Here is a 23,612-nt window from a genome sequence, read left to right on the forward strand (position 1 = left end):
AATGCAAGAAATTCCATTTGAATGTAAGAAAAAAACTCTTTTAGTGTGAGGGTGATTAAACACTGTAACAGGTAGTCTAGAGAGGTTGTGGAGTCTCCATCCTCGAAGATGTATTCGAACCCCAGCTGGACACACGGCCCTAAGCACCGTGCTCTACTTGGCACTGCTTTGAGAAGGGGATTTGACTAGTTGACCTCCAGAGGTGCCTTCCTACCTCAGCTGTTCTGTGCTCCTGCCTTCCATCACTTCAGTGATCTGTTTTCTGGGCAGTGCTTTGTGGGGAAAAAAAGGGTTTCAGTCTAGTTAGATGTGAAGCTACCACAAGAATATTCTGTTATGCCAACCTCTGAGATTTTTCTTCTGAACCCATATGGTCCATATGATGCCAGGAGGATTTCTGAACTCAGAGAGGCTTCATAAGTCCTAGCTGTTCTCACCTTCATTTATAAGAAATTCTCTGTTTTCTTTGTTTTCATCTATAAGTAATTGTCCTAGCCTGTAGATCTACACACATGTTGTGGTGGTAGCCTGTACCTAACAACTGTAAGCTACCTATCAGAAGTGCTTGTTTACTATCTGTACTGTTTATTTTATCTCTTTTTTTTTGTTCCCCTTTTTTGGACGTTGTTGTTGATGATCCCATCTGTAGGTAATGTTTTAACATTTCCCTAATTCTTCTCTAATAGTTCTGCAGTACTTCTTAGCTCTTTCCCCATTTCAAACCCAGAACTTTGCAGAATGGTCCTCATTTATCCTGGCAATTTATTGGGCTTTTTTAGGACTCAGGCAAAGAGGCTCAGGAAGCAGTACATGGCTGCCTTCCTTGGGCATAAACCAGCAGAAAACTAGAAGCTATTTGTGCCACGTGTAGCTGGTATTATGCTGCTTTGTCTGTCCGGCCACCTGTATACCCAGGAGCATAATGCACCCTCCTGTCTTTCTCACAGGGACGAGGCTTCTGGCTTTGGAGGTTTTGTTCTGAATAGTCCATTTATACGCCGGTACTCCTGAGCAGGTTGTGGTGCAGGTGGGGGCTGAGATCACCCTTTTTTAAAACAGGCCAACTTCTGATCTGTTTAAAAGAGCAAGCTGCAATTAAAGTCAGATCGCCTAAGCATACAGATGAGCTCAAACCAAAACTCCTGAAATAAAATACCCTGCTAACTTTGTGGATTAGTGCAGATCTAACGAGTGGATGATAAGCCAGGGAGAGGAGGATTCATGTTTCTTCCTTTGATTTTCACATTAAGAATTCGCCAGCTCTCAGGAGGAGGTGGATGATCTGGACACCTTGTGGAAGTCTCCGACCACTGGTCTGAGAAGAGCTCCAAGTGAAGGGTGTAACGGGTGCCTGTGATGGCTTTAAAAATCTTTTTATGAGGTCATCTTTATTTGACAGGGATTTATTGTACACATAATGGAAATGAATAATCAGAGCAGTTACATTTTTGGTTTTCCAAACATTGACACCCACATTGTGAGTTGGGGGGCTAAAAGCAGCTGCAGGGTGAGTGCTGTTTCAGTTAGCCTTTCTGCGGACCTGCCTCTGTGCTGTACCTTTTCTACACCCTGCTTCGACTTCCGAACAGAAAGCAGCTTAAGGCAGGGGACAGCTTAACCTTCTTCCATACTGATGAAAAATTATGCTGAGACTTCCATAATAAGTTGCTTTTACAGCTTTTTAAGTTTGCCTCTCAGAAAAGCTATTTAAAAACTGTCTTCTCAGTCGGGCAGTGGCTTCCAGCATGTTCTGTGCCATTTTTTTCCCTTCAAACACCAGGCAGTGATACTCACTCAGAACAAGGCATCTGTTTTTTTAATACTGCTAATTGGCATTTGTTTGGCATCTGGAATTTTGATTCATAAGAGCATAATGGCCTTTAAGCGAACATCTCCTTGACGAGACATTTTTTAAGTAGTCTCTTCAGTGGCAGCGGTCAGTGAGGGATTTATTTTAAGGGGCTGACGTGTAAAGTTCAGGAAATTTGCCTTCTTACCTCTTGCATGTGTACTGGAGGAAAAAAGATTTAAGCTCCCTACCGTGTGAAAAGTGCGATTTCAGTAGTTATACTCTTTCTCAGGACCAACCACTTGTGGACCAGCACGTGGAACATGCTTGTTCTGGTTTAGTCCCACCAAGAGGAACACTGTGGGTTCTACTGATGCTGATGTTGTACAAGCCACATGTGCGGAGATGAGAGCTCTCATCCTTTCTTTTCTTCCCCATTTCCCCAAATATCGTCATCTGCGATTAGTCTCCATCTAGGTTCACTTGTGTTAATTGTCATCTGACAGTTTCCAAATGTATCTGTGGGGAATGCTGACAGAGGGTGGAATGGCACAAAAGGTAGGAAAATTGCGAAGGGGAAGTGTGTAAGCGTGCTCTCTCACATACAGACTGATGTGTGCTGTTTATAGAGATTCATCTATAGGAAAAGTCATATTTTTAATAATGAATATTACTTGCCTGAGCAAATAGGAAGACAGACGGAACCGGCTAGAAGCAGGCATCATGACGCATAGGTGGGCGAGAAACCAGCTTTTCCCTTCCCACACACGCTATGTCCTGGCAGTGCCTCCGTCTCAGTGCATCCCGTTCCCTACTGATGCACTGTCGGGCCCCTGTAGCACTGCGGCAACACACCGTGTTCTCTGCCACTGGAACTGAGGGCCCAGGGTAAATAGGAGACTATTGGTATTTTCAGACCTCCTGAAGTGGCAGGCTCAGAGGGGTTATTGGTAAACCACTCTTCAGGCTCACATCACTCTCCTGTTTTGCGTCTTCGGCATAGGGGTTTAGTGAATCGTTACCACAAACAATATATCATTCATCCATGTCTGCTGGCTATTAGAAAAGGAGGACAAGAAAGAGGCAGAAAAACAAGTGCAAATGTGATAGAAAAGCCAAAACATAATCTCTGGAGTAAATAAAATGATTTTTATAGGAACTCTACGTGAATGTGATTGGAAGACCGATACTTACGGGTTGGCTTCCTTGGGTTGTTTCTAGTCGAGAACATAATTGGATCTATAGAAATACAGTCTGCCTCTTTGCTCTTTAAGAGTACTGCTAAATGGAACAGAAGACAATGCAGCCAGCCTAAGTGAAGGTCAAAGCTTGATGAGATCTCACGGCTGCCCAGCCTCATCTTTTATGCAGTCAGCAAGATTGTTGCTTCTCCAGAGCGCTGCTCTGCTACCGTCATGCTGCCAGGTTAGGACAAGTCTGATCTTTTCTGGCCATGTGACTCGATGGCCTGCAAGTACATATTTTTAATTCTGCGACAGCGCCAATGCGGAGATGGAGCTGTTGATTCACATTAATGTGAGGCATCACAGCATCCTTCATGAAAAAAACTGCTCAGAGCTGTCCTCCCTGTTGTAAGATTAACGTTTTTCCTTCTACTTCCCACTCCATCTTTTCTCACAATAGCACATCTGTTTAAATCTGCTTCTATCTTTTTCATCTGCTGTTACGATGGTTTAGGTTTGTTGGTTATTACTCCATGGGTTTTGTGCCTTAAGGAAAAATGGGTTGTCTCCAGGATGCTCACCCAGCTCTCATCTGCGTTCTTATTCTGGCAGGAAGGCCGTTCATAGGCTTGGTAACCTTCACAACATCTTTCTGCCAAACCAGATATGTTCATCATGTCAGACTGTTCAGAGCTGGGTCAAATGGTGGGTAAATCCAGTCTGCGACACTGGCTGGTGGACCTCAGCTGCAGGAACATTCTTCTCATTTTTGTTATAAACTTGACTTTATCTAATTCACTTGCAATTAGTGTAGGGAAACTATGACCGTATATAGCTTTAAACACCTGGTTATGTTCCAGTCTGTCCTTGGTTCAGTGGTACTTCAGTGTATACCAACTCATTCATTCCATTCTTCACCTCTAAATCACAACTTAGTCAAGTTATGTGCAGTTTAATTAATACTTTCACTGCAAATCAGTCATTCTCAACCTTTTATCACTTTTCTTGCTTTTTCTTTCCTTTTCTTCTTTTTTTTTTTTTTACATTCCCTTCAATTGACTCACATAGTTCTTGCACTGAAGTTCACGGGAATGTGTGTTATCGGTTTCTAATTGCTCACAACCCTTTGTGTTATTTCTCTGTCCTTGCTGGCCCTTGCTTCACCTCCTAATTTAATATAGCTCAGTGTAATTAATGTGCTGTTTAACTTTTCTTCCAGATCATTAACAAAGATGTTAAACAGAAGCAGTCATGCCTCTATCCCCATCGCATCCCATTGGACTGTTTCTCCTACCTTGACACCTTATCATTTGTCATAATTACTCTTTTTAGATATTCCTGCAGCCAGTTCTCAGGTTTGTGCTACTAGCTTTGTCAAAGCTCAGTTCCATTAATTTTTCTAATTAGTATGTACACTGTGTTATCAGAAGGTTTTCTGAAGTGTTGGGCTGCTTACTGGCAGTGTGCCAGGGCACTAAAGAGCCCGGGTCACAGAAATTATTGCCTCCTTCCCCGACGTAAGGGAAGGACGAAAATGCAGCCGCCTGCATCCTTCTGGGGCGAGCTGAAGGCCACCACTTGCTCTCCACGTGCTTCACCTGCCGCAGCCCATTTGTTGATAGATGCTGGTGTTTGATTAAACACGTTGATAGATGACTTCTTTCTCATAATATTTATTGTTTATCACCATTGTTTTGGACAGACTTCTGACCTTTATTCCCCAATTCGAGGCTATGAGCTTTCAAATGTGATCTTTTCTTATGCTAGTGCCTTATGCGAACAGCTCCCAGGTTCTTCTCCCCGTTGTGACCATGTTAAATGCCTTGCTGAATTGCGATCTGAAAGGCTGTTGTAGCTCTTTCCAGCTATCCAGTAGCTCTTGTTTCCTCATGAATTTTTCAGCATGATACCCAGCGACTTGGAAATTTGATTCCTTTAGTACTTTTGACTGCATATCATGCAGAGTACAGGCAATCTTCAGATACATGTTATTAAAAGATACATTATCAATGTATCCCCGTTGTATCATTTCCGTTCCTCTGGTTTTCTCAAACATGTTCGTTCTACCCTGCGTCCCTTCTGTGGCAGTAGATAGTTTTCATTGGAAAGTCAAAATTGTAATCTGGCCAAATCTGCAGTGCTGTCCCACCAGGGGAAAAATATCTTCCTGATCCTTGCTGTTGATCAGCTTGTGTCCTGAAGCATGATAATTGCTCACTCTTGTTATTTTTAAACCTGACTAATGCAGCTACATATGTTGTTCTTCCTTATATAAACACGTAATCCTTTTTTAATCTCGCTGAAAAATTTGTCTGTATAATATCTTGTGGAAGAGAATTCTACCAGATGATTTATAGATAGCATTAGAAAAGGTCTCCTGACAATCATTTAAATTTGCTGCCTCTCATGTGAAATTGCCCCTTGGTTTTGTTATGTAACAAGGTGCGTGCTGGGCTTAGTTAATTCCCATTCTATTTGTTTTATACATCTCTAATCCCTTCTTGCTTTTATTTCTAAAATAAATAATCGGTCTTTTAAAATACATCTTTTGGAAATCCCCCTCTTGCCCGCCTTTAATCAGTTTTTACTTCTGGAGTTTATTTTTTTTTCTGGTTTTGCTGCTGAGATGAGAAGATCAGAAAAGGAGGGTGCATTAATGTGAAAGCAATGCCGGATTTCCATAATACCACTTCCCTCTGATTGTGCTTTATCCTTTGTTTGTACGTTGGGGATGTTCCTTATTGTCCTCTGCCTGAGCACAAAAAACCTCTTCAGTCACATAGTGCCAGGCTTTTGGGATGAGTTGATGGTGGAATTTTAGACCATCTCAAGTCACTGTCTTGTCCTTTATATCTCCACAGAGGAGGATATATAGTGGTTTTCATCCGCTTTTCTACTGCATGAGTGGCTCAGAGCCTTTTCAAAGGTAGTCATTGCTAATATTTTAGTAATGAGTGTTACTGGGCTCATAAGCAAACTGTTCCACATCCTTGCTACTTACGGTGTTGGTTTTTTGTTTGTTTTTTATTTTGTTCTACAGGGAATAGTAAACCATGTTTGCTCCTCATTCTTGGAATATCCTGCTAGTCATATCATTCCATTTAATGATCTGGGCGTCTTCCCCCGCTTGCCATAGCTTTACAAAATTACTGGCACCTCAGAGAATTTTCACTTGGCTCCAGTTTCTTTTCTTGTTAGCTGCTTTTGAGCAACTTAAGAAATGAGGTGCTTCATGTACTTCTAATGAGCAGCAGTTGGGAGGCAGTTCTGTCATCGTCCGTAGTCATCTGAGTGTTATCTTTGTAACCCATCCAGTCCTTCCCCTCCGAGAGGACGAGTCTCTTTGCTCTGTAAATGAAGTTGCCCACCTGCTGTGATTAATAATGCATTAGTGCTCCTCATCGAGAATCATAAATGTTCAAGATGTGTTGCAAACCTGCAAAAAGCAATGTGTTTGCCTCCAGAAGCGCACGAGATAGGTAACGGTGCTGCAAACCACAGCACGGCACATGAAATGAACCTTTATTGTTACCCATTTCACTCCGGTTTGCTTTGAAACTTCCGCTAATAATGTTACGTGCTATTGATTGATAATTCATATTGTAGTTATGTATATTTTTATTGGTTCGGGGGTGAATTAACCTTTGACTTCTGAAACAACAAAGAGAACCATTATTTATTATGCATGGGCTGTTCTCTCCAAAGTGAAGAGTCAGTATGTCTTCTGGGAGCAGCAGTCGAAGAGTTGAGCAGTCCGTAGTTGGGCTGTCTTTGAATTTGTGGAAGAGTTCGTGTGGTGTTGTGCTGACATTAAGGACAGATGGACAGTTTTCATCTTTGGCACAGATTTCCCAAAGCCAAAGCAGCCCTTAACAATAACCAGCCCAGAGTTTAATATACATAGGGGTCAGGGTTTACATGTTTTGCCTGCGCAGCTCTGTATGATAGATAAATAAAAATAAATGTTAAAAATCCTGCTTTCACACTTCTCCTTTGGCCATTTTTGTCTGACTGTGAGTGAGATGGGTTGCTTCACTTCCAAATGAGATGAATTGGATTCTCAGTGGAATTGGGTTATTTTTAGATGTTGTATCATTGAGATTTCTAAGCCTTGGGTTTGATGCTTTTGGCTGAGATGCGGAGTGCACTCTGAACCTCCTCCACGTGCCTCATTGAGCATGTGGCATTGCTCCTGCTTTCCCTCTGTCTCTCTTTTCCCCTAAACCCATGGTGCTGAGAGGGATTTGTACTGAGATGTGTCCTGTTTGATGTGGACCATCCAGTCTGTCTCGGGAGGGATTAAGGCATGGTTCTCCTACAGTTGCTCTCTCCGTGGACTCCCTTCAAAATACATGTACATGGGACTGGTCTTTCCCAATTACATGGTAGATAATTTATCCTACCACATATTTTGTATTTTTTTACTGAGATAATCTCATCATTTCTGGCAGTTTGGGTAATAAGCTCACGTGTTTCTTGTCAGTGGGTGCTTTTTTAAGGAGTAAAATTCCAGCTGTTTATAAAAGTGTTTCATGATGTTTCTTAAAGCTCGGATACATCATCACTGCATTTAGGCATAAGAACCAAACAGCAGTGTTAAAATAAGTATTCAAAAGAAATATATAGACAATAAGATAAGAAGTAAAGCCTTTTAGTGTCTTTAACAGTACAAGCTACAGTTAGTAGCATTGGCAGAGTTTTCTTCTATTTAGTAGGAAAAGGAATTTTTTTTCAGTTAGACGGTTTGTTGCAGACTGAAGTTTATTTTTCAACTCTGCATACGTTTTATATCTGCAATCTCCATTTAAAAGGATTTCTGTTGGCAAACGGAAGTCCAAAAGCTCGGCTCAGTTCTGGCACATGTGAATTTCTTGTTCTGCTCCCAGGTTGTCCATCTGGAAGCGCTGACCCTGCATGAGCTGCCAGCAAGGTGCAGAGAGCAAATATTACAAATGTTTTCAGGTGTTTTGAGGATCACCAGCAAGCATAGTCTTTGTTTGAATATTTTTTATTATTAAGTGTGTTTTCTGTTCTTTTTTGTTATAGTCAGTCCTGGATAGCCTCATTCAATCAAAGATAAGGAACGATCTGTGAAGGAATAGATGAAGTGCAATTAACCCAAGAGTATGTTTCACTGATGTTTAAGCAATGCCTATTTAAAATTGTGTATGTGCACAGAAATGACTTCACTGTCCCTCTCTGAGTGGGTTTTGGATTGATGCAATAGAAATACTTTTTCACCCTTGCTGAATTGGGTCAGCTTTGTCTTATTTGTCCTTAAGGGGAGAAAAACATTTTATTTCGCGTTTGCAATCTGAGTAGCCTGAGAGGTACTGGAATGAAGCCAGGGTCCACCAGATCTGAATCCCTGTAGTTGGGTTTGTTACCTTTTGTGCTGAGAGGTCAGAATACACGAAAGTGCCTTTGAAAGCGCTTTACATCCTCTACTTGAATTCCAGCAGTGGCCCCAAGAGAAGCCCAAGAGCATCTATTGATTACAGGGTTTTTTTCAAAGGCATTTTTTCAATACCAGGGCCAAGAAAAGTGTGGGAACATGGGCAGAGTTTGAGTGGCATACACAGCTAAAAACACGTCTTCCTTTTCGACAGTACCTTTTCCCCCAGCACACTATGTAGATTGGTTTTGGGAGGTACTGTCTTGGTATAAGGTCATTTTTTTTGCACTTTATTTTGTTTCAGTAGAAAATAGCGGCTTTCATCTCGGAGGAGCCTGCTGGGAAGCCTCAGAAACTGAAGGGCAGCCTTAAATGTAGCACTACCTTCAGATGCAAAAATCAGATTCCTTCTTCCTTTGTCCCACACTGCACCATCTCAGAGGCTGCAGGGCACCCTGATCTCTCTGTGCTGCCCACAGACAGGCACTTGGAGATGCTTATAGATGAACCGGACCAAATGCTGGTTTTGATGTCTGGAAGTCATTTTGTCCTCCAACAATTAACCTGGCATCCCTTAATGAGAAGAAGGTAATAGCCCTTTCCTTTGAATACAGCAGATAAATCTAATTTTCTTTCTCAAGAGGTGAAAGACGTGAGAATTTTCAGGCTAAAAGATTACAGATAATATCTTGTTTTGCTGGGATGGCCTAATTCTTAGGAGTCTGTAAAACAAACAGGTTGGATGCTTCCATCTGGTTGAGTCACCTGGAGTCAATAAAAACCTCTTGCTTTGTCAGTGTTCTGTGTAGGAGAGAACAGAAGACCTTGTTGTCTCCGATTTGCTGACTTCTGTGTTACAGGAGGCAGCTGTGGGCAACATCTGTCACCTGTCCCAAAGGCAGCTTGAGGGGCTTGCTTTGCAAACATCTTGAAAGTCGCTGTGCTTGACTTCTGTCCTAGCAGAGCACGGATGGTGGGACAGAGGGCTAGCCCCAGCTGGCTGTCGCTGTCACTACACCTGTCCCAAAGCAGGGCTCTAGATCTGCATGTTCAGTCCACACCAAAGAAAATTCATTTTGAGCAACTTGTACCAACCAGCCTGTAATACTCCTAACAAACGTGGTTTCACTCGCATGCATTTGGGAGATGTCCTGACGGCAGTGCTCTTTGCAGCTGTTCCATGAAGGAGCAGAAGAGATTCAGCCAGTAAAACGTTGTTTAATCCTATGGATTAAGAACCTTTATATTTGCTTTGATCATACCAAAGAATGTATGTGCATGCATGCCTGCAAGCTCCGGAAATATTTTGACACCGTTTGGTTTTGCATATTGCATAAAGTAATTTAAAGGGCTGGAGGAGAAAATCAGCCGTGCAGGTGTTGAAACACTTCCCTGAGCTCCCCACCCGTACAGATGCACGCGCCGTTGTGTATCAGTAGTGAGCTGCGCTCGTATCGCACTGGTGGTCAAACAGCTGTCGTTCCTGCTGATGTCTGCAGGAAGATGACTGCAAGGACAGTCTGAGGTCTGGTTTATCTGGGAAAGAAGAGGCTGAAGGGTGACAGAAGGCAGCCTACAGCCATGTAAAGGGGAGTTAAAAGGTGATGGAGCCAAACTTTTCTCCATCGAGATGCTCTGCAGAGGCAGCAGCTGCAAATTGCTGCTCAGGAGGTTTGGTTGAACACCCACAACGCTTTCACTGGAAGGTCATGCAGCACTGGATTGAGTTGCCTAGAGGAGTGGTGAAATCTCTGTCTCCAGAGGTTTTCAAGGTTTAGCTGGACAAAGTCAAAGCAAAGCTGACTTGGTGTAGCTGATTAACCGTTACGGGCCCAGTTGGATTCAGAGTACTGAACCAGTCGGACATTCACCAAAACTGGGGGTCCGTTCGGACATTCACCAAAAACGTAATAACCACCTGGGGGTCCGCTCAGACATTCACCAAAAACGTATTAACCACCTGGGGGTCCGTTCAGACATTCACCAACAATGCATTAACCGTCTGGGGGTCTGGTTAGATTCAGAACACTGAACTATCACGGATAACCACCCTCACCCTAGTTGCATTAATGAGAGCTATCACAATGCAATCAGGTATGGTTTATTACAGCAACAGATAATCAGGTTCTTTTGGATTGCCGGTGATAGTGACTATCTGCAAAAGCAAGCTAGTATGCATGAAATACACAGGTGTTACAGGGGTTCTAGGTGCGGGTTCTAGGTGCGGGTTCTAGGTGCGGGTTCTAGGTGTTACAGGTGTTACAGGTGTTACAGGTGTTACAGGTGTTATAGGTGTTCCAGGTGCACAGCCTAGAAATAAACGCGTTAAAAGGATGAAAGACTCTATAGAGATTTATAAGCAAATATTCAGATCTCACCCAAAGGCGTCCCAATGGGGGGGGGAAGAGAGGCTCAGCCCGTCGACTGATCCCAGGAGTCAGAAGGTCCTAAGGATGTTGTATGTCCTCGGGATGGTATCTCCCCTGACGATGGTATCTTCCCTAACATCCCCTCTCTCTTGGGCCAATTTATATTATTTTCTATCTTTTAGGTGGAGCTTGAGTGGCTCTAGTCAAGCATATCTTAGTTATGATTGGTGTAAAGTTTTCCCGTCTCCGTTTAAAGTAATAGGCTCCGAGAAATTCAGAGCGCATGCTCAGTGAGGGGTGGTCGCACCTTGGAGGCGGGTAGCTTTTGGGATGGAGGTGTGTTTTGGTATTATAATGATATTATAATGAGCAAAAAGAACACTAGGGTACAGCATTTGTCAAAACATGACAGGTCTTTGGCTTAGGGTGGCAAAAAGTGCAGCTTTGTGCACAAGAACAATCGAGGCCCCACCTGATTACAGAGCCTAGCCGTGGTGTCTCCACTCCACTCCACGCTCCGTGGTGTTCCTTAGAGCTAGCACACCAAGTTTCCCCAGCGCGATAGCATCTAAGGTTGGGAGCCTAGGGAATGCTCAGATAATGCAGTTATGCCCTACCCTGAAAGTCTCTTCAATGCTGTACCTTTTCCTTAAAAGTGTGAATGTTAGTTTTATTTTCCTAGTTACTTCAGGCATTTACACCACACTTGGTGTTGGCATTGCACCCCCATTGAGCAGGGGGACTGTGTGACCCCCAGAGGTTCCCAGCAGCTCTCGTGTCTTTGGTCTGCAATTGTCCGGTGAACTACCATAGTTCAGAAGAGAGATTAGTTGAAGATTGGTATTTTTAGAGCATAGGTAAATTTTTGAGTTGATCTTTGCTTTAAATCAGTTTCAGGACTAGTATCTGAAGTCACTGGTGTGTGAAATCTTTTGAGAGTTTCAGTTTTGGCTAGAAAGGCTATTGAAATTACTAATTTTTGTAAGACTGACCTGCTGTATTTAAGTGCAAAAGGAGAACCTAGGTGCAACTGTGGGTGCATAAAGAAAGACATCCTTCAAGTCTGAATCTGTACAAGAATTGGAAACATGGCATGTAAAGGGGAGGTGGGACCTAATACCGATATCTAAGACCATCCTTATTAAATGACGTTTTTTTTTACCATTTGTATAGTAGTTGCTATTCAGCGAAGTGCACCTGTAACATGAGAAGTGCTAATTACTGCAATATGAAGCTGTCATGAACTGGAACTATTTAGTATTGCCTTCGTGCCTAGAGGAATCCCAATACAGCACATTCCTCATAATTGCAGTCAGCAGGAATTATTGCTGAGTTTGGACTCAGTGGCAGTGCATTGATTGATTTATTACTGGCATCAGTTTCCCCATTTCACTTCTGTGATTTCTCATTTTAGGGCTTCTTCAGTAAACGTCTGAAAGGGTCCATCAAGAGGACAAAGAGTCAGTCCAAGCTGGACAGGAACACAAGTTTCCGTCTCCCATCTCTCCGCAATGCTGATGACAGGTAAGGTTTGGTGTGTCTCCCAGAGCAATCTCTACTTATCTAGAGGCACTTCACAAAATCTGCATGCATATGTGCTCGCAGAATAAGAGTAAGGAAGGAGTTTTGTTGTTAAACTGGCAGATGGATGGGTTTTGGCTGACTATCTTATAAGTTGTTTTTCTTTCTATACGATGCATCGCTGGCACGCCACTGAAAATTTCTACTGTTCTTAACAGCTGATAAAAAGTTCTGGTTAGGCATCTGGACTCAAATGCCTTCTTTTGCATCTGTTTCAAATAAAGCACAGACATTAAATTTCATGATACAAAGCCACTGGCTTGATCAGCTTTTACAAGAACTTGCCTTAATGAATGCAATACTTATCTGCAGATCAGTGCAGTGGCTGATATGAGATTGTGCTGGTGGAAGCAGATCAGTTCAGCTAGCACTGGCAAAGCCCAAAGGTTTGCGGTGCAGTTAAAAGTCCTTGTCCGTAGATCATATAGTGCTGCAGTGCAGAGTCCTACAAGGAACAGATGGTCTGATTTTCAGAAAACTGGAAAATTTGGTGACTTCTGTCCATCTTAGTGCTCCATTTGGTATAGTCTTACTTGTTTTGCTTTCACCTAGTGATTCAGGCTTGAGTGGATTGTATGTGAGGCAAACAAGAGCTTATATGCTTTTTTTTTTTTTCTATTTGGAAAGTGTCTTGATTGTCTTCATTAAACATTGCTGTGTGTTACATTCCACAGCAGCCCAGCAGGAGAACTAGATTGAGTGGAAAATAAGTTGCCCTGTACTTAAGGCCATGACAGGCTTCTCTGATTTTACATTGTTTAGTGCATTTTCCCTTTTCTTTAGCTGAGTTGAATTCATTAGCTGCATCTGTCATGCTGTGCTGCTTCAATCAGTGGTGCTATCTTCTCCATCTGAAAGTCAGCACCATAAAATCATGGAGATAGCAAGGCTTCGGATGTAAGAGGTCTTGTTAACTTTTGGAGTTACAGAAAAGACTGCTGCTTACCAAATGTGACTAATGGTGTGGATGTTGTTGCTCTTTAGTCATGGTAGTGTCTACCCGGTCTGTTTAGAGTCAAGTCTGTGGTGGTGGTGTGATTTTTTTTGGTATTGTTTTTGTTTGTTTTAATTAAATGCCTATTTTCAGGGAGATGGAACTTTGCTTTAAAAAGCAGCTCAGTGAGCATGTGAAATAAAGCCACCATATAATAATGCACCTGTTATTTGTACCATTGTTTGTAACCAGCTTTGCTTGAAGTTTTGTAATGCAGAAGTATCTTTGCAATAAGTAATGTGTTTGTCTTTTCCTGACTTGGTACTCATGCTAAACCCGGACGGATGACACTTCCATTGGAGTGTCAGGGAAATGCTATTATTTTGGGATAGCCAATACATTTAGCTATAATTAATCCTTACAACTTTGGTTTAAGATGTTATATGCAGCAAAGCCACCGTCTCTCTGCCCATACCTGTATGGGCATGAATTGTCAGCTAGACCCGAATGGCAAGTGGGTTTTCTCTGACTGTTCAGAGAGCATAAAATGCACTACATGTGGAGGTGACATTAGGCATCGCTGGTTCTGTAACCCTTCTCTGGACTCCTAGGCATGAACTTAAGGAGGATCCATGAGAACTGAGAAGTTCCAGTGGCAGAGTCCATGCAGAGATTTGCGGGACAGAGCCAAGGACACCCAGTGACCTGCGGGGTGTTGGACAGGGACGAGGCGATGGCTGCGCTTTCCGTCTTGCCACAGTTCTCCTCTGGCCTCCTACGCTGCTAGCCTTATAGCAGTGTCTCTTGCAGCTGTAGTCCTGGAGATGGGACAGTGGTTTGGGTGTTTTGTGACTTGATAGCAGCACTTGCTGCTAATGGACCTGATCTTTTTTGCTAACAAGTCCAGGCGAGCCTCCGCCTTTCAGAGCTACATGTGCTGAAGTGAACAGAGGGCACAGCGTGAAGGCAAGGGAGATCATTTGAGAGCAGCCAAGCTATGTAGAAAGCAAGCCAAGATCAAGTTTATTTGGAGCTCATCTTTGCACACATGGATGTAGCTGTTCTGAAGCATGAGCCTCACCTCTAGCTCTGTGGGTCATGAGTTGCTGATAAGTTATTCTAGGAAAGAAAGCATAACAGCACTACTCAACCTTGTAGTTACCCTTTGTTGAAAAGATTGAAGGCTTTACAGAGTTCCGTTTGCATTTGTGATCTAATCAGCGCACCAATTGAACATAGCGACTTGGAAGATACGGTTATAGCTATTACTTTCCTAAGGGTATTTCTAATTTTATGAATAAAGCCTTAAAGGAAACTCATTTCCACTGTAAAGTTAAACTTGCCAGTAATTTCTCCCTTCCTTCCCATATGTTTCACTGTGTTACCTAAGGGTGCCTGAAAAATGCACTTGGTGCCTAGACTAATAGGAAATACAGCTCAAGACCTACGTGGGAATGAAGCACTTGAGATGAGGAACAGATGAGTGTATTGGGAGGAGATGGGCTGGAGGGAAGAGAGAGGCTAAAAAAAATTATTCTTGCTCAGAATTACACTGTTATTTGGGATTTTTCCAATGGAGCAAGTCAGTTACAACTGTTTGTGCGTGAGAGAAGGTAACGTACAGCAGCTGAGTGGGAATTGACATTTTCTCACCTTCTGCTCTCTCAGCTTTCTGTATGAGTTTGGTCTGTTGCAGGAAAAACTTTCTTGGCCTCTGCTTCAGTGAGTCAGCCCTTTCCCATTTTAAGCAGGTGGTGCTGGGTGATGTCATGGTGCTGTACTGGTTTTCAGGGCCGGATTGACCGATAGCATCTACCTTTTCGTGCTCTGACAAATACAGAGCCTTAGCTTCAAAGAAAGCATTATGTAGCTTTATAAAATAAAACTCTTAAAGGTTAGAAGGAAAGAAATGGAGGCTGCTGTTGTGTTTGTTTCTCTTGTGCTTTTGTGGTATTCGGGTCCTATTAAGAAACAGGAGATGTCCATAGATAAAAACCTATAAAATTCTGGAATATGGAAGACGGGTTATCCTGGTTTGGGATACTGTCACACTGCGTGCCATTCAGGATGGTGACAGAGGAGGGATGCTGTCTGTTCAGAGTTGATTTAAAATAGAAAGGATTCAGGAATGTTGTCAGAAGGGAGTGCTGGAGATTGTTGCAGATTTTTTTGTAATCAGATTTTCTGTTTCATCAGGAAGAACCACAGGCAGCCTACTTTGTTTTTCTGGGTTTTAAACTTTGCTTCAGTGTGACTGAGTGGATGGGGAGGAGAGAAAACTGTGGTCCCCCTGCGGAAATGAGCCCACTGTGGTCAGTATCCAGGTGTCCTGCACAAATCCACAGCCTCTGCAGTTCACACCACCTTTATCACTCCAGGTTCTCTCACTTGTACTTGAAAACTTGTGGTTTGTCTTCACAAGACACCAACATGGGAATGCTTGAACTGTGCTTGGTTGTGACCCAACCAGATTTGAACGAAGCTCTTCAGATCTGTGGCCAGTACGGTATGTCATTGGGTTGTCAGCGGTGCTGACTGTGAGGCTCTCTGGCTCTGTGTTACCAAATCACCTTCCACAACTTTCCTAGCCGGATTCCCACTGCATTCTTTGAGCTCTCCAACCCACACATTTCTTTCTTAACATTTTCTCAGTCACATATAGAATGTAAAACAATAAAAATAAATATTTAAAAAATATATATAAGGAGAGACCAAATTAATCTTTTCATTTGGGGGCCAGGAATTTAAGAGTATTTCTAAATGGTCCAACAAATCTCACCTCAGTTCTGTGTATGGAGAGGGAGCAAAGATTGTTGAGACTGGCTGCATACAGTCTCAGCGACTGCAGCAAAGCTCTGCAGACAGCTGGGAGGGTTTTGCCCTGTTGGGATTTACTGCCACGTGGGAGCCCTCCTGATTTACTAAAAGTCATTTTATGGCATTATCAGACAGTCGTGGTCGAGCGCAGGATCCCTTCTGTGCTTGCTCAGGATGGGCTCGGGCAGGTTGCGGGGAAGCAGGTAGCCATGGCTCTGGGCTTCATGGTGAAGCGCTATCGCTGCTCCAACGACAGCTTTTTCTACTTTCGGTAAGTGCCCGCACCTCCCTTCTTGCTTCTTTGCAGTGTGAAAATAGCATCCGTCGTAGAAATGGTAGAACTAGATCTTGCTGTGTTTTCCTATTTATTCATCGTAATTTAATCCCAGTTTTCAAAAAAGGTGGGTAATTTTTATCCTGCTTGAGACTTGAGGATAAAAATCTGTATTATGCAATGCATTGTCAAGGCTTGACTCAGTCAGAGCTTGCATTCATTCAGCATATCTGTGTCTATCTGCACACTGGAGTATGGAGAGAAGGGAGGAGTGGTTTGTTTCCAGAGAGATGTCTCACTCCTGTTTTGGTGGAGGTGAACGTATTTCTTTCAGCCACTTTTCTCGGTCCTTGTGCAGCTGTTTGTTTTCCAGTGAAAACTGAACAAGATCTCAACATAAAGCCTATCGTTGCAAGCCTCTGCCTTGGCCTCACTGTAGGCTGCAGTGACCCCCTTTTAAAAACGTGCTCCTTACTGGCCAGTGCTTTTCTGCATGCTGCGGGCTCCTCCACATAGCACCCACCTGTATATCACTTAGCAGTGACATGAAACTTAGCAGGTTAAGCATCTCGGCTCCAGCAAAACAAAAGAATTTCACACATTAACAGCAAAGATTTCTGGTTACAGGAGGGGTGGGAGCATATTACCCCTGTGAAATTCACAGCCGGTGCAGCTGTGTTGCCGGAGGTGCCCGCTGGATACGCAGTGCTGTGGAGGGAGGCAGGGGAGCTTCAGGCAGCGAGGCTTTGCGTAGGACCTTGTGAAAGCAGATCAGAAACTCAAAAGAAGGCAAAAGAGATGTGCTCGGAAAAAGCTCTGAGTTCGACTGCAGCGGGTGGAACTTGCATCTAAACAAACAACCCTAAGTTTCCGATAAACAAACAAACAAACAAACAAAAAAGCCAATAATAATAAAACTGGTTAGACTTGTCAAATTGTTGACCAAGTAATAAGATGTTTCACTAATAGGCAGTTGGGACATGAAGCAGGGTGTGGTGTGTCTACAAAACGAACGCGTGCATGGGGCAGGAGGGCTGGTGCTGCAGCACTGCTGCTGCAGGCGATGCTGCCGACCTTGGGGTCCGGCCCAGCGGGGCTGGGGATCCGAATAGCAACGCTGGGCGGAAAGGTCACTGCGTTAGAGGCCAAGCTCTCTGCTGGGACTTTGCGAGTGGCTAAGTATTGAATTCAGCTTTCTGATCTCGGGGAGTGTCTCTAAACACACGGGTATTGTGCCGGAGCGGTTTGAATCATGCAGACGTCCAGTTTTTCGTAAGAGCGGTGGAGACGAGGCTTTAGCCGGGTGCTTGAGCTGAACAAATAACTCTTTTCAAGAATTCTTTGCCTTCACACCAATTTGTTGGTAAAGGAAACATAGTTTAGGGGATTCTGTTACTTGATAGCTCATTTATATAAATATATATATGTATTTTAATTGTTACCTTTTGGGTTGTTGATGTCCACAGGCTTGTTTTTGAAGCAATACACAACTCTCCCTGGTAAGCTCAGTAATTGCAAGTCCTATGTGCTTTTTTGGTTGGCTTTTAAATAGGTCAGAATCAGCATGAGAGCTTCATAACCAGAGAGCAGTTAGGACTTTAACCCTTTATCCTACATGCCTTATAGACAGTAAAACGTACCACAAGTCAGCTAACAGCCTGCCGTGCGCCTTGGGCTGCTGCTGGAAGCCAGAGGTTTCCAGGTCCGGCGTTCCCTCCTTGCAACCAAGCCCTTCCTGCAGCAGCAAATTACAGAATTACGGTGTGCGAGGAGAGGGGGTGGCTCGGGGCTGGGCTTGTAGGGTGGTGGTGGTGGTGGTGAAGAGATCTTTTACGTATCGGCTGGATGCTGCCACGGGTCAGACCTCGGGGCATTGGCTTGGTTTAGGAGGAAATTAGGCAGCCCTGAAGATGACTACTCCAAAATATGTGAGAAGAGGTGAGAAGTTTAAAACGTTCCCTGACAGGCACCTCCTCCACCTGCTTTTCCTATTGGAAAGAAATTCTGGGAAGCAGCTATGTGGGAAATGTTCGGTGCTGCTTGTGACTGCTCTGAACTCCTACATCAGCTCCCTAACTCTTCGTTGCACACAGCAGTGGATAGAACCAGCAGCAGGAAAAGAGTTTGTTATCTGAGGTTAATTGTAATTTAAATGGGGATTTGGTTTGTTAATGGGGCTGTTTAACAGAAACAGATTTGTGCAAACAGCCCTTCCCCCGCCTTGTGCATGGCGATCTTCCTGTTTACAGTAATCTGCTTCTCTGGGATTACCTCTCTTTTAACAGGGGCTCTAAGCAGCACTCGCCTTGCCAGTAGCTTCCGACCCAGTACAGAAAAGCCCCTGTTAATCTTGTCCCTTTGCTAGACACTGGGAAATAAGTTAGCGACTTCGGCTTATTAACTCTGCCTCTGTGCAAAAGGGAAGGCAGCAAGCAATTTCTCTTCATTGTTACTTACAGCCTCGGAAAATGAGATGCGGCTTTAAAGAAGCAGAGAACTATTATTTCCATGTAATTATTGCCTTTATTGATCGGGATGCTGTTGATTTAGGCACAAGTCAATGACTTGCGTTGCAGATCTATCAATAGATGAAATATACACGATGGTGTTTACAAGTGCATCTCCTTCTGTTTGTAAATGCATGTGGTTGCACCTAACCAGTGACTTTCCAGCATTGCTGTGATGTTTGTGGAAGATAAAGTGGCAATTCTAAGCCACTTAATCAGTTTAATGAGCTATTTTAAATATGGTAACTTCAAGGAATTGCTCGCACAGATAGACATTCCTCTACCATGGATCCTGAGACAACAAAACTAACCTTTTCCAGCTCATCTGCAACAAAATGAAATATTCACAGCTCACAGGCTAACACAGCAGTGAAGCAGAGTAGATGCTGCTAGAAGGTTTGTCTTGCAAGGTGAGATTCAGAGGCACCGAGTGCAATTTGTCATGTACTCAGTACCTGTCGTGTCTTTGCCCCCACCCCATCCCTGAAGGCTGTTTGGAGGCATTCTTGGAAGATGCCTCGCTCTCTCCCACCGTCCTCCACCTTCTCGGCCTCAGTAAACTCTTTATAGGAAGGGAAGAGGAGGGACTTGTTTCTTTCTGCAAAGGTGACCTCTGCATCAGCAGAGCAGGCTCCCTGTGCTTGCTGCCTCCCCCTAATCCCCTTCCAGGAGGCCGTGCCATGGCAACACACACCAGGAGCCTCCTCGAGTGCCCCCGGGAGCCTCCTTGAGTCCCCCCAGGGCCTGGCAGGAGCACAGCAGACCAGCACAGAGATTGCTGCACCCGTGCAGCTCCGACTTCGACTTCTCTTCTGGCCCCAGCGTATCTGCTCGGTGCGATGCTCATCCGGAATTTGTAACCCAAGGCTTGAGGAAGAACTCTGCTGGATTTGGTGCCCTCCCGGCAGGATTTAGTGCCTGAGATGTAGCCCAGAGCACGAAGTTTGAAAAGAAAGGCTCTGACATGTGGCACCGCTATGATTTGGGGATGCACTGCTAAGTGGCTGTACAGTTGTTTCATGTAGGTGTGCTTGATTTGTCTTACTCCCAAGTGCAGCCTCTGCTGAACTGGGATTTGTAAAATCTCTTCTTTCTCCTTTATTTGGTCGTTTATTTTTTTTTCCTCCTCTTTGTGACCGCTCCACACTTCTCTTCTGTTACAAGGAGCTCCGGCTGGAGTTAGCTACAGGCTCTCAGCCAGCTCCCCTGCATCATGCACCAAAGCACCCTGTTAGGGCTGGGATTGCTGAGAGTTTGGGATAGGGACAGAAGCCAAGTGACCTCAGCAGCGCTTTCTTGAGAGGAGAAATTAGAGAGGATTTTGCAGAGATGATATTAAAGTGGTGTATTGTGGTGTGTTTATTTTAGTCTTGCCCTACCTTAACTGCAGCAAGTGCTCAATTATACATGGCTGAGGTTTTAGGTTTGCGTTGGTACAGCTGCTGCTGTAACCTGTTATAACAAAGCATGCACAGAGCAGCCAAAGCGTTCATACCAGCGCTGCTGTTTTGCATTTGAAATCAGTCTCTTTGTAATATCTCTCTGATAAAAGGTTTTTGCTGCCTGCATTTAGGTCATTTAATATATTTAATGGGAACAAAGTTCTCCCTCAGTGTTTAATAAATCTTATCATACGTGAATCTACTTGAATACTTTGAGTGTTTCATTTTGCACAAAAGAGCATTCGGGTGAACTCTGCTTGTTGCTTTACACGAATCCTTCGTGATACGCAAGTTTTTGTTAAATGGTCTTAGAAGTACTGAACACACCTGCTCCGAATGTTTTTTTTTTTCCTTCCTGTTTTTCTGTAAGGTTGCTTAAGGGTATAAGGAATCTGATTCTGCTAAGGTTACAAAAACAGAGGATTTATCTTGTAAGATGCACTCAGAAAGTACGCAAAACATACTTGCTTATTTTTCAAAAAACAAGGATGCTGTTAGAGGTAGCTGTGCTTTCCATAACTCAGTGAATACATTTTTTTGAACATTTTCCTTTTCCTACTGTGCCTTGATACTGAGAGTCAAATGAAAGAGAAAAAAAAAAAACACTGTGAGGACAAAGACAGTTGAGAAAGCATCATTTCAGAGCATTGCTTTTCTCCGCATGATGTATAGACAATTGATGCCATTCTACATTCACATCTGTTCTTTGTGCTCAGCCACACTTGGTAGCTGAGCAGCCGTATTTATGGACATGCTTCCATAGATGACTGAACAAGCGTAGGGACCAGCACAAGCTTGAACATCTTACAAAACCGAGACCTGCCAGGTAAACAGCTCCTCTTCTGCTAATCTGGGACTCTCTGCTCCTCCTTTTTGTTGATCGTCTGCTTTGTCTGAGTCCCAGCTAGAGGAAAGCTGTGTGTGCACATCATGATTGTCTTTAAAAGCAGAAATCCTAGTTGTGCCTAAAATATTCTGTGACTTTATTGCAGGAAGAGATGCTCCAGGTGGCAGTGCGGGGGGAGAAGCACAGGTGAAGCTATAGTCACCGATAAATGAGCACATTTTGGAGTGTTGCAGAGCTCCCTGCTGCAAATGAGCATTGCATTAAATGAAATTGGGAGGATGCACAAATTTTAGAGCGTGCCTTGTGATGTTGCTGTTGGTATTGCAAAGCTGAGGGCTTTACAGGCCAGCTGACTGAAAAAGAACAGCAGTGTGTGTGGGAGGGGAAATGAAAAGAGAATGGGAGCATCTTGGGGAGGGAAAAAATGGAAACTGTTAAAAGTGGAAGAAGCAGCTGAAGAAGAAAATGAAAAATTTAAATGTAGGTACTGAGCATTGTAAAGTGGTAAATAGTTTGCATATTTGACTTTGGTTAAAAGGCTCTGGATCTTAAGAAAAAATAGGTATATTGCAGGGGAAATCTGATGAGAAAAACTGGTGCTCTGCATTGGTTTAGAGATCTGTGCACTTCTTGCTGTTACACACAACATTTACCTAGTAATCGGGCAGTGGATATTCCCAGTAATATACCCTGAGCTGGAGATCTCTAGGTTTTCTTTAAATGTCAGCAGTTAAGTTCTGAACTTCTCATTTTGTTGTTCTTTCACTGGTGGCTCAACAGGTACAATTTGTAGGTCAGTGGGAATGGACTTCATGGCCTTGTTTGGCTGGGTGCTTCCTTAGGAGCCGGGACTACTGACTAATGTTACTTTTCACGAGGCTCACAAACTTAATTGTAGAAGCAGTTAGGAATAAACAACGCTTCGCAGTTTACTCTGGGACCTTGCCAAGCCTGTTAGTAATGGTGAGAAAAATAATATTTCCTTTCTCCCTTGTTGTACAGGTCACGTGGATTGCCGAAGCTGAAAGAGTCCCGTTCCCATGAGTCCCTGCTGAGCCCCGGCAGCGCGGTGGAGGCCCTGGATCTTGGGTCAGAAGAAAAAGTCTTTGTCAAACCACTTCACAGCAGTATCCTTGGACAAGACTTCTGCTTTGAGGTAAGGGAACGTTCTCCAAACACGGAGCCGATTATATGCTGTTGGGTCGGTCTGAGCCCGTGCAGAGCGCTGTTCTGTGTCTTTGTAATTGGAGAAGAGATCGGCTGCCAGAGCTGTACTGAGGTTTGGGTGGGGGCTGGCTAACCAGCGTGCAGTCTCAAAGTCCTTGAGGCTAATGGCATCAATCACTCAATGAAGGGAAATCTTCTTCAGTTATTGCGTATTCTAATTGGAAAAATCTTGTTAATTTGATAAGTATCTAAGCATTTGGAGTCTGCATGCAAATGTAAGGTTGAAACGTGCTATTATTCCTGAGCTGGGTGTTCATTCTTCCCAAATTCACCTAAAATTAAATTGAGAAAATACAACGTAACTGAGAAATGTGATTTCCAGTCTGAACTCCCTCCCATTAGCTCAGCCCATTTCCTGATTGCTAAAGGAGAGGCTTCAGTAGCAGGGGACGTGTCCACTGCACCGTAGAGCTGGATCCTCCTGCTGGTTCAGCACAAGCTGTAGCCCAGCTTTGCTTGAGAAACAGGCTGTTGGTGCGAGCACAATCCTTACCTTCCAGCATGTTCACGTGTGCTGTTTGGATGTGTCTAAGGCCATCGTAATGCATTGTGGCAGGGGCAGTGGACAGTCAGTCTGCTCTCTCTTCAGCAAGGTTAGTCAGGTGTGTCTAACTTCTGGGACAAAGATCTGCTTACAACCCGGAAAACTGCTCTGGCAGAAAACCAGCAAATCAGGCTCTTCTCCCTCGAGACGGGTCCAGGAACTGTTCCTGTTTGCTTCAATCTTGTATTCTTTTGCTTGGAAGCACCTTCCAGCTTGCTTAGGTTTGGGGAGTGCAGTGAAAATACTGGCAACATCATAGCTCTGAGGTTGTTACCTCAAATTGCTTTTTAATTGTGTGCACAAATGAATGGGAAGAGTAAATGAAGCTTGTCAGGCCAAGCAAAAGTGAAAGAACCAAGGTGGATCACTCCTGCATGAAAAGCGAAGTTGTGTATGGCGTCAAGGGGTGGAGCTGGATCAGAGCACAACTCCTTCGGTTTCTTTCAGCCTGTTCCTGTATATCTGGACCCTCCAAAATATTTTGTATTTCCTGAAGACGCCATTTCCATTGTGCTTTGCCTTACATTAATACATTGCTCTGTCTTTGCACTGTTGGTAACCAAATCATCTGTCTCTGAGATTTACCAGGGAAAACTGCAAGTGTTTAATAATTATACATCAATTAGCAAGTGTTTAAAAAAATAAGTGGTTGATTTAAGCCTTGCTTAAAAGTCTTTAAGTAGAGCTGTTGGTGCTCCCCTT

At 43.6% G+C, this 23,612-nt stretch overlaps 1 protein-coding gene across 10 annotated transcripts in view; it reads left to right on the top strand.

Annotated features, from left to right (window-relative positions):
- RASAL2 (RAS protein activator like 2) overlaps positions 1–23,612 on the top strand; it is a 176,647-nt gene that overhangs the window by 122,838 nt on the left and 30,197 nt on the right. For all 10 annotated transcript variants that reach the window (XM_068691231.1, XM_068691232.1, XM_068691233.1 and 7 more), the window contains 2 exons: positions 12,152–12,261; positions 22,142–22,295. In XM_068691231.1, the coding sequence (XP_068547332.1) occupies positions 12,152–12,261; positions 22,142–22,295 (264 nt within the window). The remainder of the gene's footprint in view (positions 1–12,151; positions 12,262–22,141; positions 22,296–23,612) is intronic.

This window comes from Anas acuta, chromosome 8, assembly GCF_963932015.1.
Source record: "Anas acuta chromosome 8, bAnaAcu1.1, whole genome shotgun sequence".
Lineage (NCBI taxonomy): Eukaryota > Metazoa > Chordata > Aves > Anseriformes > Anatidae > Anas > Anas acuta.